Source organism: Mytilus trossulus, chromosome 12 (genome assembly GCF_036588685.1).
Source record: "Mytilus trossulus isolate FHL-02 chromosome 12, PNRI_Mtr1.1.1.hap1, whole genome shotgun sequence".
NCBI classification, from domain to species: Eukaryota; Metazoa; Mollusca; class Bivalvia; order Mytilida; family Mytilidae; genus Mytilus; species Mytilus trossulus.
Window position 1 is genome coordinate 2,514,492 of NC_086384.1, and position 17,969 is coordinate 2,532,460.

At 32.3% G+C, this 17,969-nt stretch overlaps 2 protein-coding genes across 2 annotated transcripts; both read left to right on the plus strand.

Annotated features, from left to right (window-relative positions):
- The first annotated feature begins 2,416 nt into the window (after positions 1-2,416).
- Positions 2,417-7,422, plus strand: LOC134693554 (uncharacterized). The gene is made up of 4 exons (XM_063554395.1): positions 2,417-2,541; positions 5,166-5,337; positions 6,711-6,848; positions 7,263-7,422. Exons 1-4 carry the CDS (start codon positions 2,472-2,474, stop codon positions 7,420-7,422), a joined length of 540 nt encoding a protein of 179 aa, XP_063410465.1. The 5' UTR covers positions 2,417-2,471.
- Positions 7,423-7,996: 574 nt separating this feature from the next.
- LOC134693555 (uncharacterized) lies at positions 7,997-16,162 on the plus strand. The gene is made up of 7 exons (XM_063554396.1): positions 7,997-8,136; positions 8,565-8,640; positions 10,035-10,145; positions 10,873-12,073; positions 12,891-13,441; positions 14,358-14,572; positions 15,956-16,162. The coding sequence occupies exons 1-7, from the start codon at positions 7,997-7,999 to the stop codon at positions 16,041-16,043; spliced, it is 2,382 nt and encodes a 793-aa protein (XP_063410466.1). The 3' UTR covers positions 16,044-16,162.
- The last annotated feature ends 1,807 nt before the right edge of the window (positions 16,163-17,969 follow it).

A 17,969-nucleotide genomic window follows, 5' to 3' on the forward strand; every position in this document is an offset into this window, starting at 1 on the left:
GCGTCCTTCAGCTTGTCCTTAAGCAAATGTATATACTAGTTCAGTGATAATGAACGTCTTACTAACTTCAAAATTGTACACAAGAAACTTAAAAATAATACAAGAATAACAAAGGCCAGAGGCTCTTGACTTTGGACAGGCGCACACATACGGCGGGGTTAAGCATGTTTATGAGATCTCAACCCTCCCCCTATACATATAGCCAATGTAGAAAAGAAAACTATAATCGATAACATATACTATATCAAATCGTTTAACTGATGTAATATTCAAATATTGGATTGCTACCCAGACAAACGTACAATATTTATATTCAAGATACTTGATGTATAGATGCGCACATTTAAATTCAGTTCAAGAGAAGTCCGATTCTAATGTCAGAAGATGTAACCAAATAAAATAAACTAAATGACAATAATACATAAATAACAACAGACTGACATGCCAGCTCCAGACTTCAATTAAACTGATTGAAAGATTATGTCTTCATCATATGAATATCAGGTATAATCCTTCCCGTTAGGGGTTTAATATCATACCATCATAACATATATGAGAAGACCATCTTCCTTTGTCTTACTGTCCTGCACCTCTTCACGCTAATGCATATACAAACATATTCCTCTCTATACATTCTCTTTTTAATCACAACGTTTGCTTCTTATTATCTTCCTCCTTAAACTTTCCATCCTCTATCTTCCTGTAGACTTCTGTTATCTTCTATTACTTTTTCCATTTAATATTTTTTTTCACAACATCATATTACTTGCCTCCCTCATTCTTATGCTTTTAGTTTCTTCCACTTCCCCCCCCTCCTACCTATACATCTTCAATATTTGGGTTCAAAAAATGTATCGAACAAAACAATTGAAAATGGGACAAATGAATGTGAATCTATGCATCAAGTATCTTAAATATAAAATGTGTACGTTTGTCTTGGGAGCAATCCAATATCTTAATAATACACCAATTGCACAATTTGGTTTAGTATGTTATCGATTATAGTTATAGGTATCCTACGTCAACTTTAAAAGGATAAGAATAAATGTGACCTAAATAAATCGTTGATTTAAGTTGTATACTTTGTTTTGCCACGAAGAAATCCGACTTTCTGTTCTCTAGGAGAAGAGTGTGTGGTAAGTAGTTGTCATTGAATTAAACATGACTATTTGCATTAAATTTTTGCTTATAGGTTTCCAATACCTCTTACCAAATCATATTTTGTCTTGTTTTCATGAAAATCTACTTTCGTTTAATGTTATGCGTAAGTGAGTTGTTAAGATCTAACAATAAACATGTCAGCGATCAAGGTAAATTACGTCGATCAAAAATATTACTTTTTCCTTCATGTTTTATATAAAAAAAAGTTGGAAATAGATATCAACAAGTAGATTCTGTTTAAGTGTATTAAGGTATTTCATTAAATTTACAAGATCAAACGATCCTTAAGATAGTTTACCTAAAGAATTGACAGTGTAAATGTTAGATGTGCTGGTTTCCTTATATACACCTCCCCACAGAGATTTTATTCACAGCGCTTGTAGTCCAAATTATTTTAAAGTTTTAGGACAGCCGCATAAAATGCTTTAGAACTCGGTTGGTGTGAGAAAAGAACAGTGATAGTGGCTACGGCCACGCCCATGCTATATTGACATATTTTATAAACGCAAGTTTAGGGATCTCAATGCCCTCCAATATTGTACTCGATTTGGCATTTTCATTTTTATGATTGATCCTCATTAATGAGAGGGAGACTGTCAATCCTGCTAAATGATAAGCAAAACATGATCTTTGAATAAGTTGATACGGCTAAAACCAACAGTTATCTCATTACTTGATTAATATTTTCTGTTTCTTTTTATACATTAACTATAGTTGATGGAGAGAAATTGTATTTTAAGTTTTAACTTAGATTTACCTTAATTTGTTTTCTTCTGGAAACTATTTGAAATATCTATCATTTAAGAGCAATGATTACGGCAATTATGAAAAAATAATCATACGTCGTCTTTGTTGACCGATTTGTATATTTTGTCAAGTAGACAATGTTTGCTATTTTTTCAGTTTTTGATTGGCTCCTATATTTCCACCATATTTAAGGGTAAACATTAAGAAATATGGTAATTTTACATATTCCTATTAGCAATGATGAGGATTAAAAATTCTTTTTTGTAATGCTGGTCGTACTCAATATTTTGATTGTAAAAAGTTTTCTGTTATTTTCTCTAGTTTTGCAAAACCAAAGTAAAACATATTTGATCGGAGATAGCTTATCTTTTTATTACAGTGTTTACACAAACCATAGTTCACAAAATACGTATAAATAATTTTATTTTATTATTTGAATGAAAAAAAAAACTATAGCCATTTACCGAAGAAATGGGGTAAGTTTGAAGAGATGAAATACTTTATTTTAATAAAAGGATAAATAAATGTATCATATTTCATTAATGGAGCGTATACAGTGATAGATGTGTGACGTATCGAATGACGATGATAGTGCTGACAATGACCCGGATGAAACATGGACACCACCATCTGGTAAGTTGTTACTTCATAGTGTGTACACTTGTTATAGGATAAGTGTTGATCATCGTTTTAAATCTGAAAAAAATATCAACCAATAGCCTCACGTTTAAAATAGACCTTTTCAATAGATTCAACTCGTGTTAGTTTCGAATCTTACTCGTTTATAAATTTTGAAATTATAAAAAAAAAATATGTTTCAACTCCCTCAGACAAATATGATTTTCGCTATTTTTGCAGGACCTTGTTTTGTTTATATAGCTCTTTTTCGACTTTTTTTTACACCTTTGGCTTTCAAATATTCAGCTTTGAGCGTTTACGGTGAATGTAGATTCAGAAAAGCGCTTCGAACGCTTGAAATTTATCAGGTGTAATTTGTATTTGTTTTCATGCAACCAATTTAAATCTATATAAAACATGTAAAAAGTAAGGTTTTAGATAAGGGAGTTTTAGACATTTAGAATTTACTTGAAGTGTGGAATTTTGTTTTCAGTACTAAAATGTATAATCCAGTAATGTTTAGATGATGTTGGTCTCCTTCAGAACTTATATCGACAAAATGATCGAGTAGAGGTTGTCTTATTTAGACAAGAATGTTCAATACATCTTATATTTCCACCCCTAAAAAATAAACTGAGCACATAAATTGCATATAATCTAATCAGGTAAATGAAACTATTGTTGTGAGAATTGATAATCATTTCGTCATGAACAATAAAATAACACTTCGTACAGCACGTTATGGATTAATGTATGGAATAATATTATGTTTACCCTTATATATTGTATGATTGTTTTTTCTAAACTGAATTTATGTTTATCATGTTCTGACATCTGTCATTTCACACTCTGCTATCTAAAGTTGTAGTATAAAGTGATAGTGAAGTCCGCCCGTCTGTTCGTTGATTCATCCGTTCGAAGTTTCTCTTTCTATCCCACGCTCGTTTTCACACATGTTTCTGAACCGCTGTACAGAATATCACAAAAGATACTTTATCTCACCTCGTAGCATTTCTTCAAATTGATATTTCGGGTGTACATGGACCCCTACATTCTTGTACACGGCAGTATTGTTCCCTTGTATATCCACTTCTCTTACGAAACATCTTACTAATATGAGGCAGGCATTACCTTTGAAAGGGGACGAAGTCTGTCCGATTTTTTTGAAATTCAAACTAACCACAAAATCTACCAAAAAAGGGAAATACTGTAACGTTTCCGATTTTGATTCTGTTGTAAGGGATTTTAGTTGTGACGCTATTTAAGTTACATATTCAATGTAAACAAAGAAACACTATCATCAGGAAACGTTTATTAAATATGAAATTGATATTGTGTTCTTTGCGTTCCTATATTATAATAGACTACTCAAAGTCTCATGACAACGAGACCGGAAGAAGGAAGTAGATTTCTGCGCAAATGCGGGAAAACAAAAAAGTAAAAAAAAAATCAAAATTTTGAGTTTATTAGTAGAATGAAAATTTCTGGAAATTTTCCAGGTTTTTTTTTTTTAATTAAATTTTTTAACCGTTATATGGGACTTCGTCTCCTTATTAAAATTTAAATTTTCTCAGAATCTTAATTATTTCATTTTAATAAGAATATGTTTTAGAGTTTTTTGTCCTTGATATCGGATATGTTCCTTATGTCGTAACTAGAATCCCGTTCCCTTTACACGAATGTGACCTACCGAATAAGACTTTTTAATGTTTTTTTTTAATATAATAAGTAACACGATGGTGCCACATGTGTAGCAGGATCTGCTGACCCTTCTGGAGCACCTGATGTCATCCCTTTGTGGTGGGTTTGTGTTGCATTTGTACCTCTATTTGTGATAGTTTTACCGTTTGTGTTTGTTTTTTTGACACATCGTTGTCAATATAATTGAATTTGATGCGTCTGTCATAAAAAGTGAGAGGTTTAGATAGATTTAAAACCAGGTTTAATCCAACGTTTTCTACATAAGAATATGCCTGTACCAAGTCAGGAATATGAAAGTTGTTATCCTTTCGTTTGATGTGTTTGAGCTTTTGATTTTTGGCATTTGATTGGGGATTTTCCGTTTTGAATTTTCCTTGAAGTTCAGTATTTTTGTGACTTTACGTTTTTTTCAGATACTTCGGACTTTGCCAACTGTTGTTGCAATACCGATTTTGTATCATAACTTCCTCCTGCTAACCATATTATGTCATAGTTTACCTTTTAAAGGGGTGTACCCATTTTGTATCAGAAACATTGTTGAGGTCAGTTGACAGTGTCTTTCAATACTGAGGTTGTTAACTAGAACACTAGACGTGGCGGTGCGTTCGACTCAACTATTACCTGCCTAAGATTGCTAGTTTTCCTTCTAAAGGTCGGTGTTTCTTTTTAGGGAGCCCAAAATCATATGCCATTAAATACTAGTATCTTCAATAGCCATAACGCTGGCGTTTAACATTAAAAATTTTCATCCTAGCCCCCCTCCCCCCCCCCATAAAAATCAATTGGTAGCTCCCTAACAATCAATTATTAATCACACAAAGATTAATCCAAAAAAATTGTAGTCGTTAACATCCAATTAAGTCGCCTAATACGATATGTCATGGGAAAAGCATTTAGAACTTGAAAAATGTTGTGTACAATTCACCTAAATTTTTCAGCCATATCCGAAAACGAAATAAAACAATTAAAAGCTACCAACAACGAATTAGTTAATAAACTACAGAATCTTGAAGCAAAGTACGCAGATGAGAGACAGGCTAAATATGACGCAGAAAGACGGGCAGACATTGCTGAGAAGAAACAGGAGACTTTACAAGATAGACTTGAAAGGTGTGTTTTTCTTTTTTTGTAACATTATAGTTCCTAGAACTGTTCATTTCAACACTGGACATATTAATGAGAAATTAGCAAAACAAAGTTTTATATCTGTATCATGTCGTTACCTAGCGGAAAATGTTATCTTTTGGAAAAAATCTTAAACATAGACAATTTATCTTCTGAATGTATTCAAGTCCAACTATTAGTTTATGAATTTCAATTACTTTGTTGATGAATTGAAAATAACGTCTGATCTGTTAATAGGAAAATATAAAGCATTGAAGGTCATTTCAAATTTGTCTTTGAAAAATCAAGAACTATTAGTAAACTTAAGTATAGTATAGCAGAGAAGTTTCAAATTTCAATCATTAAATATGTCAATAGGAAGAGGAAAATTTCCCACTGATCAGTATGCATGCTCACAATGATATTTCTAAGAAAATTGAACAGAATAAACTATGAACGAGTAAGTAATATGTATAAATCGAGTGAGGTAGAAGAGGATGATCACTTTTTACTGAGGTGCTTAAAATCATCTACAGAATAGTCTTTTAAACTACTATATGAGACATACTTCCTACAAATGAGGGACGAAAAATACCAGAGGGACAGTCAAACTCATAAATCGAAAATAAACGCCATGTCATGGCAAAAATGAAAAAAGACAAACAGACAAATAATAGTACACAGGACACAACATAGAAAACTAAAGAATAAGCAACACGAAACCAACCAAAAACTAGAGGTGATCTCAGTTATGGTGACGATTTGGTAAATATGACGTGTTGCATTTCAAAAAAGCAATTTCCTTAAAAGTCTCTTATATACGTAAATGTCTAGATTATAGAAACAAGATTTTATATTTACAATTATAGCATACAAGTATCAATTAATTATGCTGTATTCATTGAAATAATTTACTGAAATATCGGCCTTTGCCCATTATTGTAATTGTGTTGGTGTCAATACACTATTTTTAAATAAAATATATGCTTCTACCAAGTCAAGAATATGTCAGTTGTTATACATTCGTTTAATGTGTTTGAGCTTTTGAATTTGACAATTAATTAGGAACTTTCCTTTCTGACATTTCCTCGGAGTTCAGTATTTTTGTGATGTAACTTTTGAAAGAGAGATCATTTTGGTATGAATGAAAACACCCTTTTGTCTTTTTTCATTTTGTCTTTTATCTTATTTTTTCATTTATGTTTAGTTACATGAATGATAATATGCATGGGTTTTTTTTCTTAATATTTTTGCGACATCATATGAAAAATTAACGCTACTAGGATTAGTATAGTTTTCTAGTTTGCCTTGTCGCTGTATGCAAAATGTATACTTTCATGTGGTTGACAACAACTCTGATCGAACTTTTGTCCTAACAGGGAAACTGAAGATAACGAAAAACTTTCAGACAGATTAAGACAACACCACGAAGATTCCAATGAGAGAATAAAAACGTTACAAACAAAACTAGAGGAAACAGAGAGCAACCACCAGCAGCTGAAAGACAATCATCTCCTGTAAGTATATGCAAAATGGAAAACATTTGGTACTGGGTTTACACATAATCAAAAACAGATTGTTGACCGACTGTTTCTTTCATTGACAGTATGTATGGTATCTTGTGAATTTGCAATCATAAAACATATCGTACATAGCATCACCATCACCCGCAAAGTGGAAAGGGGTTAATATAAAATGCAATAACTTGTTTCCCAATCCACTATAAATAAATATGTTTAAACTAAACTAAAACATATTCTTATTAAAAACAAATCAAATCTAAACAAAATAATTACTCGATTCACCAAGACCAAATATATGTTTGCATTTATTAAAACAACAGCAAATACTGAATGCATGTGTATAGTTTCTGCTAACTGATATTATTGAACTTTTCTGCATTTGTTTGATCAAGATCATTATTTAATCAGGGAGACCAGAGAAAACTCTCTATTATCAAAGAAGGTTATCGAACAACAAGAGGAATATGATGCAATAATCAAGAAATTAGTTTTAGAACTTAACGAAACAAAAACAGAACTTCTGAACGTACTAGACAAATGTCAAGAGTTACAAAAGACAGATTATTAGTATTTCGTTACAAATTATTGATACCATTTTCTAAAATATTAACTACTGCAATTAAACGTTAAACAAAGAACAAATTTAGTTACACGTTTTGTCAAGCCAAATTGTTCACATCTTTCCATATTGTATTGCAACTTCCGAAGCAAGGCTGTCGGCTCTTCGGACTTTCCCAGGATTCTGCGTTAAATTTTTAGTTCGGTGCTTGTTTAAAAGATGATAATATAAATTTTGTTCTTTGGTGGAATCCATACAGTGACCTGCTGTTTTCATCTTTTCTGTTGGTAAACAAAATTGTTGTGTTGATTGCAACTCTTTATTTTCAAATTAGTCAAATTGTACTTAAGGGTTTGACAAATATGAACAAATATTTAAAAATCTAAATTTGGCTACACTTCTCAGTTAAGTGGACAGGTTAACATCACTTTCCAAGGAAGGTTTTTTTATGTCTATTTTAAACAAAATAAAGTATAACATTTGTTTCAGAGTAAATTTTGAATTACAATGTCCAAACAAATAATTGTTTTCTCCTTTTTCTGAAAAATTGCATTTTTTTCAACAATGTTCAAATATTGTACATATGTATGTATTACTTTTTAGAAAGTTATCGAAAGAGTTATGCGAACAAAGGAGTGAATATGGTTTTGTATTACAAAAAGCAAAAACCGAAGCAGTAGAAGCTAATAACCAAGTTAAAACAGTAACAGACTTTTACAGAAAGTGAGTAAATTTTCAATTATTTATATTTTACATCCTTCCTACGACTCCCAAAATAAACCCAATATCACACACATTATCACAGACATATACATGTATTATAACGGCCACTTTACACTACAATGAATCGTATGTACTGCACAAATTATTTGTTGAAATATTAAGTAGAATTTCAGGATGATAATAGATTTTCTCGACATTTCTAGGAATGTAATTTTTCTTTATTCGCTCAACTGTCAAATGGCACAATCGGTACAGTTAAGGATCAGACAATGACTGCATTCGGTTGTTGTTATTTTGTGATTCTGAGAATGTGTTTCGTCTGTTTCAAGTCTTGATGAAGCATTCTGTATTTAATTTGGAAATTGTAATTATTTGAGCAGAAAAATGAAGTTATAACTTTTGAATATACAATATTTTTTGTCATGTAGAGAGAAAGAAGAAAACAGACAACTTCAAAAAGTGATAAGCATAATGACAGAGGAATTAGAAATAGGGAAGAAAAAGGTACTTAAATTAACTCCAGTTGCGTATAAAAGATGGAGGACAATTTTTTTGGAAAAGCCAATACGCCAATACCGAATACAGACGTTAGATAGCTGATAACCCCAAAAACAAAATTAATTATAGCATTATCCAGAAACAAATCTGTATTCTTAGACTGATTGACTGTTGGTTGCATTACTACTATATTCTTTATATGAAAGTGCATGTTTTATGTTTGTATGTTTGTTGTGATTATGGGGATTGTAAAATTTCTTGTTAGTTAAGGACAATTAGAATGTGACTATATCAAATCCAATGCCTTTATTATATGTGTTTTGCAAGTATCAGTCCACATTATAATGATAAACATGTACTCCACTTCTTCCCAACTTGTGCCACTTTGTATGAACAGCCATGTTTAAATGTGAAATAATTAATTACGGCTGTCACAGTAATATTTATGGTTTCTACAAAGGAGCAATTAAACCATAAATTTACTTTGGCCTTAAAAAAAACACATAAAAATAGGTAGTCTACCACACAAAACGCATTCATGGACAAAAGAAGCCCAATGCTAATATACATTTGAATCTAGTTTTGTGGTGCATGACTAACACGCTGAGAGCTGTATATTGAAGTGCTACTTCACAATCGAGCTATTTAGAGTGGATTGCCGGTTGCACATGCATACCCTTTTTGAAGTCTTTGACTTGATTCAACCGGTGACTCACCAAACATTACCCTCATTGTTAGAAATCAAGCTGCATACTTCAAGGCGGCTCACAAAATTTGACGTTATATCAGATATATATATATATATCAATATACAGAAGGTGCCGCTTCTATATTTAAAGGATATGATTAAAATTTCCCGTCGATCATATATCTTGTACACAAATATTTTTTATTTTTCTTATAATTATAAGCACATACGCCCTTCTTTCGATGGTACTAATACCTATAATTTCATTCACATAAATATTATGGCAAGGATGTACAGATGTTTCAACAACAATTAACCCTGAACATTAACAAATGGATATTATGAACTCTGAAAATACTATCAAATTAAAGCAAACATTCTTCTAGAGTAATGTTACCTTGCTAATCCAATGGTTAACAAGTACGTAAAAAAAATAATGGAAATGAGGAATGTGTCTAAGAGATAACAACCAGACCAGAATTTATAAAACAACCCGAATGCCATAAACGCTGCGGGGTTAATCATGTTTAGAATGATCTCGATCCCCAAAAAGAAACTACGCAAAACAACCTATGATACATGAATTAACAAAGAACTACTTGCAGTTACTGGTATGCCAGGTCCAGCTCTCAGTTAAACTTATTGAACAATTATGTCTTGATCATAGGGAAATCAAGTCTTTATTTCTGTCATAATTTTCATCTTTGCACAGTTGAGTGAGAAGGATGTGGAAATCGACAAGTATCTCAATGATTTTCACTCAATTTTCGAAGGACACAAAAGAGAAAGTGAATATCCAACAGACCAAGATGATCTCCTTGAGGTTAGTTAATTATTATAAATAACTTTAAGTATGTCTCGAATAGCTCTCATTCCTAACTCATTTCTGTGTAGAAATAAACACAATAAATGCAAATTTTAATATATCCTAATCGTAGACAAAGGCGCCCTTTGCATTCTATAATAAGATATAGATTCGAACATATTAATATCACCGCTGTCAGAAAACCTCTAAAACTTTCAAATCCAAAAATAAGAGTAAAGGCCTTTATAAATAAAGTCAACAGTAGTATACCGTAATATAGGAGAATAACATCGACACAACAGAAACACAACATTAAAATGTAACACACACAGAAACGAACTATAATACAATGATGGTCATTTTCCTGACGTGGTACAAAACATTTTAAGAAAAAAAATGGTGGGTTGCACCTGGTTGTGTGGCATGCCAAACCTCCTTGTATGGCAATAGTAAATATAACATTAAATGACAACATTACGTGACCTGACTAAAATATAAATAAATGGAAGAACATATAGGACAAAGAAACATACGAATACTAGCTAGCAAAAGGTACCATTATAAATGCGAGTAATGTTCAAAATAAAAAAACACTGCATACTAAACAGTCGATGTTCAAATGACGCTGATATAAGAAAACAAACAAGATGTACCTTTATGTTGAAGTTTAAGAATATATGTGTACTGCTTTACAATATGATAGCGTGTCACAAAGTGGTGGTTATTACCTAATAACTATTTTCAGGCGACACATTTGATGAGTAGTGAAGTAAATAAAGATATATTACAGTATGTGGGTGAAAAAGTCATTTCCAACTCTGTACTCCAAAAATATCCTGATGTCAAATTAAAGAGGAAAAGTGATAAGTTGATTTTGATATGTTCCTCTCAAGAAATGGTGAATGGTGTCCAGCAATTTCTCAATGACATGATAACATTTGCTGGGGATACACTGTCCTGGTCACTTGGTCACACTCACAATGAGACACAGTCAGATGCTGATTCGTCTGATGATAGTTATCACACAATGGTCACTTTTGAAATGAGTTCAGATGACTATGACAAACTCAAGTTCTTCTGTAAAGATGACATATTCCAACATGCTTCGTATGATGGTACTAACTTAAAACTCAAACTGAAATCGACAGCTGAAAGACAAAAGTATGAAGAAATTATCATAGCTCATCAGCAGCAACTGTTGTGGTTAGAACACGTGACTGTACATTATGTCGAACCCTTGCAACAAGATGTAACTAAAGGTGTTGTTGCTGAAGAATTTCCTACTATTTATTGTCAGATAGATAACAACGTCATTCAATTATATGGAGACGAATTGTCCATTCTGACACGAGCCAAACAACGTTTAGAAATGATTCTGAACATAAATCAACAAATTCTAAAAGAAAGAAAGGATAATGACATACCAGATTCAGATAATATTGACATGTTTAAATCAAAAGAAATAGATTACATTTCACCAAATCACTTTGCATCTAGAAGTTTCTCAATGAACGATGTCCGATACGACGATGAAGTCCCCGCAAATTGCGTGTTTACTACTGCCGAGGGAATAAGTGTTAAAGTTTACCTTGGAAGTATTTTGAACCTAGATGTAGAATGCATAGTTAAGGCCGCCAATGAAAACATGTCTTTTCGATATGGCAATTCTGCACCTGTGTATGAGGCTGCAAGAAAAGAGTATAAATATAAGTGTGAAAACAATAGTAGACGTTATGGCACATTGCAAGTAGGCACGTGTGTGTCATCTTCTTCTAATAACCTATATTACAAATACGTTATATACACCGCTGAGCCTAGATGGCAAGATTATAGAGAAAACGAAAAGCACAAATGTGCTTTAGATTTAAAACAATCTATCGTGTGTTGCCTTATAGAAGCGGACAAATTGCGGATGAAATCAATCGCCTTACCGTTTGTCAGCACAGGTATATATATGTACTGAGACAAAAAAACATGTCTGTTGTAGTTAAAGAAAAGAACCATGTCCTTGAATATAGCTTTTACAATACTCATATTTATCTAACGTTCCTAGTAAAATGTCATACGGTTGACATTGTCATAATGTTCATCATTTTAACAACACGTGGAGTATTTGGTATAACGATATACACGAAACAACAAACAATCAACACTTGATAAAAACCATGGTAATATATATCATGTCCAAGAAAGACAAGTTTCATAATTGTCTTTTTGTTTTAAGTAGAATATTGCTGACATGTGGACTGTTCAGGTTAGAGTAATTTCACATTGCAAGAGATAAGAAGTTCTGTAATTTAGATGTGACAAACTAAACTCGAATATCTTTAAATGATTTGGTAAACTTTCAACGAATTCTAAATTTCTTCTAGACTCTGTTTGTATTACAATAAATTGAAATAAAACCCAGCACATTGTAATCATTCATTAGAATATATATCAACAGGTTATTCGAGTCATAAACATGCAATTCTTTTAAATTGCTGATTAACCAGGAAGTAGTATCTTTCTGTAATTCTCTTTTATTATTGTTAGTGTAATATGCATACTTTTCAAAAGTATATATAACGGAAATGTAGACTTTGGGTTTGACTTTAGTGAACATTTTATAGGACAAACCGCTGAATGTTTTTTAGACAAGGGTTCACAATACTAAAGTTTGATAATTATCTAATCTGAGTTACAGAAAGCTCATTATATAGGCAAAGAAGAAAGGTAAATTTTTAAACGAATGCTTTCATAATGATATTTGTATTGCTACAGGCATTTCTCCAATTCCTAAAGAGATTTGTGCTAAAGAATACTGCAAAGCAATAGAAGAGTACAGCAGAATCAGAAATAATACGTCAAGTTTACTTGAAATACATTTCATAGATAAAAACTATGCTCTTATTAGTTTGATCAGACAAGAATTTGCACAAGCTTTCAACCAATCAGGACAGCCTTTTGTTAGTAAACTAGAACCGGGACGACAAAATATCAAACCATATTCCAAGAGCACAAATGTACGTGCAGCGCAGTTACGTGTCAGGACTGGGATGGATAGTGGAAACTCAGAAGTCTGTTGTATTTGCTGGAACAAGATGATTCAACCCAAAAAACTTCAATGCAGCCATTTGTTCTGTTCCGTTTGTATTGATCGCCATTTTAAGAATGAACCAACATGTCCACAATGTGGTGGTATACAGGGGAGTCAAACAGGGATACAGCCTCCAGGAAGAATGGAAACTAATATCAAAAGTTCCTCCCTGTGTGGTTTTCCTGGAACAGACACTATTGAAATAGTGTATATAATACCATCAGGTATACAAGGGGTAAGTAGCTGAAATGTTTAGCAATGTTAAAGCGTAGTTAGCAAGGAATTGTCGTTCAGTAACTCACATGTCAAGGAGTATAAGCGCTGTATTACAAAGATACCACCAAATCAGAGAGCTGACATCATAAATTAGTCTCTTTACAAACGTGACAATTTCTAGCAAGCCAATGAATGAAAACAAACTCATTTCAGCCTTTTGTACGTTTTTTGGCATATCCGAATGGATTATTATTATACTAGGATCTCCACATCATACCTGGGCATGAACAATACACACATGTAAATAATCAACATTGGATTTCTGCAGCATACAATATATCCTAGAACGAAGCATAAGTTTAAGCAGTTAATCAAGGTTCATATCCGTCACAAAAAAGCCAACAAATATTGCTGCTTTGATTTTAATTTTCAGCATTTTACGTGATACGTATTTTTGTTTACAATTTTCCGGAAACACACACCACTGGTTAGTTCTTGAGGGTATTGTTTAAATTCAAAAATACTAATGAATGCTGTATAGTATGCTCCAAACAATTTTTCATGTAAAGTCAATTCTGTGGACATTACTTTTGCAGCTTATGCTCCTTTACCAAGGACATAAACAGATTTATCAGCGTAGCTTATGACAAAGCAAGACTGACATTTACACCACTCAAGTTTGATATAGGTTTAATATCATCATTACAAATTATTTGGTTTACCGATTTGAGGAGTCAATATGTGTCTCGACTCATGAATGACGTTTATGTTGTATTTAACCTACAGCCGTCGAATCTATATTTACCAAGAGTCACCTATTAAATATCGTTATATTTAACTGAATTTTGAAGAATGCATGCACAGCAGAATATAATCATAATGTTAAAGTTAAGTCTACTATTTATTTTTTTCACGATTATTTTTGGCTTTTGCAGGAAGAGCATCCGAATCCGGGGAGACCCTTTGAAGGAATAACTAGACGGGCATATCTTCCAAATAATACGAAAGGCCAATTGATTGCAAAGCTACTGCAAATAGCATTTGATAGACGATTGATATTTACTATTGGAACATCGAGAACAACGGGTAAAACTGGAGTTGTAATTTGGAATGATATTAGTCATAAGACTAATCCAGAGCCAAACGCTATGTAAGTTAAACCTTCACCTCTTTTTAGTCTATTTTTTTTTAATTTACAAAATAGTACTAGTATAGAGTTTTCTTTTGTATTAATGTAAGTGGTAAACAAGGCTGAATCTTAAAGTGTAATGTTATACTTGTCGTTGTAGTTATTGTGGTTATAGAGACCCTTTAACTCAAACTCATAGAAATACAAATAGGTCTACATATATATACGTACTGGTTCACTCTAGTTTGAACAGCGGTATACTACTGTTGCCTTTATTTACTATACCGACTGGTTTAAACGAGACTAAAAATTCCGACACAAAACACTGTTATTATTCTAGTATGTTTCACAATATGAATTGGATTTTGATTAAAAAAGCATATTTACCAGGAGAAAAGTAATATTCACCGCGTCAAACATTGTCAAACGTCACACGGTTCTACAGGTATAGTGATATTGAAAGTTTGGTGTACATTTGGTTTGGTAAATATTTGTCATTAAATACACTGTTTTCTCTCGGAACATTAAATAAAACAAATTATTTTCGTTTTGAAGTTCAACCTGGACCACAGAACAATTAAACGATTCAATTACAAATACCAATGGTACTATTTACTAATATATTCTTCCGTCTTATAAATTCTGATACATTTGAAATATGATATAAAATGACAACAAGCATGCACACTTTACTTATAAGGGGAATCTGAGTTCACCATGATATAAAATGACAACAAGCATGCACACTTTACTTATAAGGGGAATCTGAGTTCACCATGATATAAAATGACAACAAGCATGCACACTTTACTTATAAGGGGAATCTGAGTTCACCAAGGTTTGATATATTATTCGTGTTTCTCTAAAAAAATAATAATTCAACAACAATATACCACATACTGTTAACAGATTTCTTCACTGGTACAGATATTTCAGTATTCGTGTTTCTCAATATGTATGTATTCGATCAGTTTTGTGTTCGATCTGAGCTAAAGACTCCGTTTAGAAGGCTGTATTTTGACCTATAATTATTTATAATACATTATGACTTGAATGGAGAGTTGTCTTCTTGGCACTCATACCAGATCTTCTCATTCGTATTCAGAATGTTATTTTATTTTAGGATATGTTGTAGTTTCGATATTGACGTTCTTTGGTGTTTATGAATATTCATAAATAAAAATGTAAACTTCATTCAAAAACGTTTAAATTGAAGTTTATGCAACGTTTGTTGTTTAACTGTTGTTTTTTTTGTTTGCATCCCTGTATATTTATATATATATATATATCTGTTTACTATATTACTACACATATATCATGTATATTAACTGTTTATACGCACACAACCCTGATAATTGAAACATCTCTATTATCTAATAAGTTGTCCCTTTATTTGATTTTTAGGTTTGGTTTCCCTGATGATATGTACTGTGATAGAGTACTTGATGATTTAGGCTTTAAAGGTGTGACAGAGAAGGATATACAGCCCTAATGACGGTATTCTTATACAGTGAAACATGTTTGAATATAAAATCTCAATAGATAAGATGTAAACACAAATCATGTTTTATTTTTAAAAGTATAAAAACTTTAATTGCATATTTTAAATAAATTGTGTTTTATTTCTTTACTGATTATATTCATACGACATTTCGAAGTAATTGTTGAGAATATTTTTGGAGGAATCTTATATCCAATCCAAATTATCAGCTATTGTATTAGGATTTTTTTATACATAATTAAACAAATATATCTTTCGTAATCGGTGAAAAGAGTCAATGTCGTTGTTCTCCTCTTATATTTAATGCGATTCCCTCGGTTTTAGTTTGTTACCCCGATTTTGGTTTTTTCTCCATGGATTTATGAGTTTGAACAGCGGTATACTACTGTTGCCTTTATTTAGGAGCAACCCTTACCTAAGCTCTTGAAATTTACAATAAGCGTTTAATAATTTTTTTCAACACTTTTTTCACTGTGTCATCCGTAGTGATTAGCATAATTCGGTAATGTCATATTCGAGAAAAAGAGGACAGGTTCGTGGTTTAGACAATTTTAGTGCAGCAGCCAACATAGTGTTATACTCTTAATAACTATAAAAACAAGCATCTATGTCAACAACAACATCACAAAATAGTATAAAGACACTCTAGACAAAGCACATAGGCGAATATGAAAGACAAGAATACAAAACAATGGTAATCGCACAATAACACAAATGATGTATATGTAAAAACTGAGTCAAAGGATATAACCACAAGAAAGCACATGCTAAAATGTCGAACCTGCGTAACTGCCTTTTGATTTTATGTTTTTGTCCTCAATATAAAGATAAACTTAAAGTATGATATAATTCAAACATGATCTATGAAAATGAGGTCAAGGTCAGATAAATCAAAAAGAATATATATGTACACCTTACCGTGAATTAATTTTGACCGTTATGAAATCACTTCTCCTTTTCACAACGAATGTGATCTACCGATTTAGACTATTTACCGGGTTTATAATAACATGAGCAACACGACGGGCCACATGTGGAGCAGGATTTGCTCACCCTTCCGGAGCACATTAGATCACCCCTAGTTGTTTGTGGGGTTAGACGTGCTTAGTCTTTAGTTTTCTATGTTGTGTCTTATGCACTTTTATTTGTCTGTTTGTCTTTTTATTTTGAAGCTATAGTGGTGCAGGTTTTTTTTCGGTCTATGACTTTGACTGTCCCTCTAGTATTTTTCGCTCCTATATTACAATCATTCCATATACCAAAAATTACCTATTGTTATAGTTCCTTAGAAAAAAAACTAAGCATTCTTCTTATTTTGTAGACGAAAGGCACGTCTAGTGTACCGAGACTATAAGCCATATACATCTGTTATGAGTTTCGTTTTTCATTTTCTAAATGTACGTCTGTTATGAGTCTCGTTCTTCATTGTTTGTTAATTTTCTAAAATGTTTGAGATGTTATGCACTTGACAAGGGATGTACTCGTTTGGCTTTTAAACTGTTTTGATATGAACGTCACTGATGAGTCTTGTGTAGACGAAACGCGCGCGTGGCGAATTAAATTATAATCCTGGTACCTTTGAAAACTACATTTTCTCTAATATATAGACTAGTCAGTATAATTTGTAATGAAGCTCTTTGCGACTGTCATACATCATGTAAGAGCTTAAATTAGCTAGTTATCAAACCAGGTATGTGTGTTGCATTTTAACGTTGAGTCGTTTGTGTTTTCTCTTATTTTTGAGATAAGACGTGGCACGGTACTTGTCTATCCCTAATTCATATATTTGGTTTTGATGTTATATTTGTTATTCTCGTGGTGTTTTGTCTGTTGCTTGGTCCGTTTCGGTGTTGTGTCGTTGTTCTCCTCTTATATTTAATGCGTTTCCCTCGGTTTTAGTTTGTTACCCCGATTTTG

What these genes read in the sequence shown, in the direction of transcription:
- LOC134693554 (XM_063554395.1), top strand. Translation starts at nt 2,472, where the DNA reads ATGTGTGACGTATCGAATGACGATGATAGTGCTGACAATGACCCGGAT. An exon ending in TTACAAGATAGACTTGAAAG is followed by an intron (nt 5,338 to 6,710) that starts GTGTGTTTTTCT and finishes TTGTCCTAACAG; the next exon opens with GGAAACTGAAGATAACGAAA. An exon ending in CTGAAAGACAATCATCTCCT is followed by an intron (nt 6,849 to 7,262) that starts GTAAGTATATGC and finishes TTATTTAATCAG; the next exon opens with GGAGACCAGAGAAAACTCTC.
- LOC134693555 (XM_063554396.1), top strand. Translation starts at nt 7,997, where the DNA reads ATGTATGTATTACTTTTTAGAAAGTTATCGAAAGAGTTATGCGAACAA. An exon ending in CTTACCGTTTGTCAGCACAG is followed by an intron (nt 12,074 to 12,890) that starts GTATATATATGT and finishes GTATTGCTACAG; the next exon opens with GCATTTCTCCAATTCCTAAA. An exon ending in AATCCAGAGCCAAACGCTAT is followed by an intron (nt 14,573 to 15,955) that starts GTAAGTTAAACC and finishes TTTGATTTTTAG; the next exon opens with GTTTGGTTTCCCTGATGATA.